This window comes from Rhinoderma darwinii, chromosome 2 (genome assembly GCF_050947455.1).
Source record: "Rhinoderma darwinii isolate aRhiDar2 chromosome 2, aRhiDar2.hap1, whole genome shotgun sequence".
In the NCBI taxonomy this organism is placed as follows: Eukaryota; Metazoa; Chordata; class Amphibia; order Anura; family Rhinodermatidae; genus Rhinoderma; species Rhinoderma darwinii.
In genome coordinates this window covers 252,375,185-252,380,745 of record NC_134688.1, presented here as the reverse complement: position 1 = coordinate 252,380,745, position 5,561 = coordinate 252,375,185, and the positions used below count along the sequence as shown (strand labels likewise).

At 47.1% G+C, this 5,561-nt stretch overlaps 1 protein-coding gene across 1 annotated transcript; it reads right to left on the bottom strand.

Moving 5' to 3' along the window:
• Positions 1–3,597: 3,597 nt before the first annotated feature.
• Positions 3,598–4,924, bottom strand: LOC142741803 (uncharacterized). The gene is made up of 2 exons (XM_075851136.1): positions 4,910–4,924; positions 3,598–4,413 (listed from the first exon to the last, which is right to left on the bottom strand). The coding sequence occupies exons 1-2, from the start codon at positions 4,922–4,924 to the stop codon at positions 3,598–3,600; spliced, it is 831 nt and encodes a 276-aa protein (XP_075707251.1).
• Between the last annotated feature and the right edge of the window lie 637 nt (positions 4,925–5,561).

Here is a 5,561-nt window from a genome sequence, read left to right as displayed (position 1 = left end):
ATAAGTATTTGATCCCTTGCTGATTTTGTAAGTTTGCCCACTGTCAAAGACATGAACAGTCTAGAATTTTTAGGCTAGGTTAATATTACCAGTGAGAGATAGATTATATATATAAAAAAAAAAAAAGAAAATCACATAGTCAAAATTATATATATTTATTTGCATTGTGCACAGAGAAATAAGTATTTGATCCCCTACCAACCATTAAGAGTTCAGCCTCCTCCAGACCAGTTACACGCTCCAAATCAACTTGGTGCCTGCATTAAAGACAGCTGTCTTAAATGGTCACCTGTATAAAAGACTCCTGTCCACAGACTCAATTAATCAGTCTGACTCTAACCTCTACAACATGGGCAAGACCAAAGAGCTTTCTAAGGATGTCAGGGACAAGATCATAGACCTGCACAAGGCTGGAATGGGCTACAAAACCATAAGTAAGACGCTGGGTGAGAAGGAGACAACTGTTGGTGCAATAGTAAGAAAATGGAAGACATACAAAATGACTGTCAATCGACATCGATCTGCGGCTCCATGCAAAATCTCACCTCGTGGGGTATCCTTGATCCTGAAGAAGGTGAGAGCTCAGCCGAAAACTACACGGGGGAACTTGTTAAGGATCTCAAGGCAGCTAGGACCACAGTCACCAAGAAAACCATTGGTAACACATTACGCCGTAATGGATTAAAATCCTGCAGTGCCCGCAAGGTCCCCCTGCTCAAGAAGGCACATGTACAGGCCCGTCTGAAGTTTGCAAATGAACATCTGGATGATTCTGAGAGTGATTGGGAGAAGGTGCTGTGGTCAGATGAGACTAAAATTTAACTCTTTGGCATTAACTCAACTCGCCGTGTTTGGAGGAAGAGAAATGCTGCCTATGACCCAAAGAACACCGTCCCCACTGTCAAGCATGGAGGTGGAAACATTATGTTTTGGGGGTGTTTCTCTGCTAAGGGCACAGGACTACTTCACTGCATCAATGGGAGAATGGATGGAGCCATGTACCGTCAAATCCTGAGTGACAACCTCCTTCCCTCCACCAGGACATTAAAAATGGCTCGTGGCTGGGTCTTCCAGCACGACAATGACCCGAAACATACAGCCAAGGCAACAAAGGAGTGGCTCAAAAAGAAGCACATTATGGTCATGGAGTGGCTTAGCCAGTCTCCAGACCTTAATCCCATCGAAAACTTATGGAGGGAGCTGAAGATCCGAGTTGCCAAGCGACAGCCTCGAAATCTTAATGATTTACAGATGATCTGCAAAGAGGAGTGGGCCAAAATTCCATCTAACATGTGTGCAAACCTCATCATCAACTACAAAAAACGTCTGACTGCTGTGCTTGCCAACAAGGGCTTTGCCACCAAGTATTAAGTCTTGTTTGCCAAAGGGATCAAATACTTATTTCTCTGTGCACAATGCAAATAAATATATATAATTTTGACAATGTGATTTTCAGTTTTTGTTTTTTTATATACTCTATCTCTCACTGGTAAAATTAACCTAGCCTAAAAAGTCTAGACTGTTCATGTCTTTGACAGTGGGCAAACTTACAAAATCAGCAAGGGATCAAATACTTATTTCCTTCACTGTAATATGTAAATAAACTCAAATTATTATTACATAGTGTAAATCACCAACATAATAGTGCAAAATATATATATATGAAATTAATTACGAGTTTAAAAAATAAACAATATCAAAAGTGTATAAATTAGGGCTTTACCCAAAAATAGCAATGTCACATAAAATGCATAAAGTCAGTGAATGGTAATGAGCTTAGCACAGTACCTGATTACAAAGAAACTAATAAGTAAATTGTGCAAAATGTATACAATATAGAACGGAGAGGAAGCAGTTGACTCACTTGTATGGTTGTTGTGTGAGAATTCCCAAGGCAGAAGCTGTACCCAGTTGTCATGTTGGACAGAGACATAATGACGGAGATAATTTTCTAGTATTTGGTTGATCCTTTCCACTTGACCATTAAGACTGTGGGTGATAGGCAAAAGAAAAGTCCAGCTTCACATCTAAAATATAACACAGGGCTCTCCAGTATTTAGATGTGAACTGTACACCGCGATCAGAAACAATATGAAGAGTTAGTCCATGTAGATGAAAGATGTGTTGGATCAACAGGTCTGCCAGACGAGGAGCTGCAGGAAGGCCTGTTAAAGGAACAAAATGTGCCATCTTGGAGAAACGGTCCACTACTACCCAGATTGTAGTACATCCAGCAGAAGGGGGAAGGTCAGTGATAAAGTCCATGTGTTGCCAGGGAGCGACAGGCACCGGTAGAGGTTGGAGCAGACCAGCAGGTTTAGAATGAGAAAACTTGTTTAGGGCACAATTAGCACAGAAGGAAACAAAGTCCATGACTTGCCTAAGTAGAGTCGTGTGTTATTGAACCTTCACTTATCCCTTCTTTTTCCCCACCCCTACCTTTGAGAAAAAGACACGTGACAACCGAGGTTGGATGTGAAATGGCCACAGCAGCCGTTTATTAATTTTCACAGTTTTTAAAATGCAATTTTGATCCGAAACATTCGGATAACTAATTAGGAATCCAACCAGAGAATTCCTCCTAATAATTCACATGACCCAACATGGGTCAGAATCATAAATAACAATTAACGTTAACATTAATCCGAGCAGCGGAAGTCCTTGAAGCCATTTTTTAGATATGCTTTTTACCTCGAGTTAGACATCTGCAACACCACCAACACATTACCTCCAGCCGTAAACCAGCTCGGAGGCACCGCTCACCTCTGCAGAATGGCTCCAACCACCAGAAGACCACTTCAAAGGGATAACACCCTATGAAGTCTTCAAACCATGTACCTTTTTTGGGGGACGCATACCCCCGATGCGACCCCCCCACCATTTCGTACTGACCGACCTCAAGGACTCCCCCCGCCACAGCGAAACAGGCCTTGACCACCTTAAGCCTGTGAGTTCCGCCACACCACCACCGCCCTTTCAATTCCTTCTGCTATTGCCAGGCTCCACAGATCAATCCCAACCTCGGTCAGATGAACCCCATCACTCCTCCAGTAGTTCCCCACTCCTGACTCCAAATCCCTGTGCCGCACACAAATGCCCCCATTCTTGGCCACAAAATGGGACACCGCCCGATTTACTTTGATGCGAGCCTTATTGACCCTCTCCACTGACCTAGCCAGCCGCCAATGCTTCCTTGGAACAATGTCAGACCACGCTATTACTAAGCCGGGATAAGAAACCCACAAACACAACATATCGTGTTTGATATCCCGCACCAACTCACGAAAGGGGCGAACCCCCAAATCATTTCCCCCCACGTGCAACACCAAGACTTCTGGAACCCTATCCAGCCGAGAGTATGTCTGAAATTCCGCTAACACCCTGCTCCACAACATACCTCTAAATCCCAGCCAATGCAGAACCGCATCCTGCCGCGAAATGCGCAGCTGGCGACCGTCAGGGCGGACGTCCGCCCTCAAAGCCCCCCAATGCACGTAAGAGTGGCCCAACAACCACACAAGACACGGAAGCTGATCTGAAACGGAAAAGAAAGTTAAATACAAGCACACAAACTTTTTCACCCAATAACAACGTGACTCATAACAAATGGGGGCGCACATAGGACCTAAACCTGTTGGACTCCCAATGGCCAATGCGCCGCACCCCCTCATCATCCAGCCCCCAGCGCCCCGCCTCGGTTGCTGCGCCAATACTGAAGGAATGAGATGAGTAAGGGACCGCCGCGACGCCGACCGCCGCCAAGCATTTTTTAAATACTGCGCCAAATTGATATCTGGACAAGAATGACCCATCCTTGTGACATAGCAACGGCAACTTGGGCGACCCCACCTGTGGTTTAAAAGCACGCATGCAAGCGACCGGGCACATCGCCGATCCCGGGAGGGCAAACAAAACTATCCGCTTTCCTTTACCCAGTTGGTCAGTTTTTGACCGCCGCAACCATACCTCGAGTCTATCCCCATATGGACTCACCTCCTCCAGTCTCAACCCACCTGCCCGCTTGGTACTAGGTGAAACCAACTCGCCAATTCGAAGTGCCCCAAAAAACGCTAAGGAAAATGCTAACTGAAATAACACAACCTCGGACGAAGAACGACAGACAGACACTAGCGATACGCCCAAAGAGATGAGGAGAGAAAACGATACGGGCCTTCTACAATCCGCTTCGACCCTACCTCGACGCAGACCCTTTAAAGCCTGTTCCACTAGAAATTCCTTAGACACATCCCGAAAGCCTCGCAACTTAAAACCAAAAGCCAACGCAGAAATGAAACGATTGACCTTTGCCAACGAAAACCCTGCCTCCCAGGCGTCCCCCAACCAGTACAAAAGTGCCACCAACCTGTCTTGATCCGTGCTGACGTTACCCAACTCTCTTACCCACTCATCCGACTGCTTCCAACAAGCAGAATAAGCACTCCATGTCGTACGTGCCAATGACCTTTCCACCAATCGCTCTACGGGACCGAAACCAGATCCCAGAGATGTTCCGGACAAGCCAAACCGAGATGCTCCGCTCCCGGTGCCAATTGACGAAATCGATCCCACTGCGAGCGAGAAAGAGCATCAGCGATACAATTCCGTACCCCCGGCACATGTACCGCCACCACCCACGCGTTCAAAGACAAACACACCAAAACTAAATGTCGCAACAACTGAACTACCGGAGGAGAGGACGCAGTGATGTTATTAATGGCCAGCACCACCCCCATGTTGTCGCAGTAAAAACGGACCTTCTTATCCCTGAGCCTGTCCCCCCAAATGGTTGCCGCCACCACGATAGGGAACAGCTCGAGCAGGGCCAGATTCCGCGTGAGTCCACTGGACACCCAGCTAGCCGGCCAGTTAACCGCACACCAAGGACCTCCCCCGTACGCTCCAAACCCACCTGCTCCAGCCGCATCCGTAAAAATGTTTAAGTCGCTCGTATCCTGCGCTGGAGCCATCCATAGCGAGCGACCATTATACTGACCCAGAAAATCGTCCCAAACCTGCAGATCAGCCCGGTGCTCTTCCTTGAGCCGCACAAAGTGATGTGGCGCACGAACCCCCGCCGTCGCAGCCGCCAAACGTCTACTAAAAACCCTCCCCATCGGCATAATCCGGCAAGCGAAATTTAACCTCCCCAGCAGCGACTGGAGATCGCGCAACGTAATTTTTCTCAACCTACAAGCCCGACGTACCTCCTGACTCAATGACCTTAGCTTATCCGCAGGAAGACGACACTCCATTGCCACCGAATCAATTTCAATTCCTAAAAAACAATGGTAGATACCGGGCCCTCTGTCTTTTCTGGCGCCAAGGGGATCCCAAAATCCCTCGCAACCGTCTGCAATGAATGAAGCAAATTACGGCAAATAGGCGAACCCCCCGGGCCGACGCACAAAAAATCATCCACGTAATGTATCAAAGAGTCGACCCCGGCTACTTCCTTCGTTACCCATTCCACGAAGCTACTAAATGCCTCGAAATACGCGCAAGAAAGGGAACACCCCATCGGAAGACACCTATCCACATAAAAAGCCCCATTCCAAAAACAA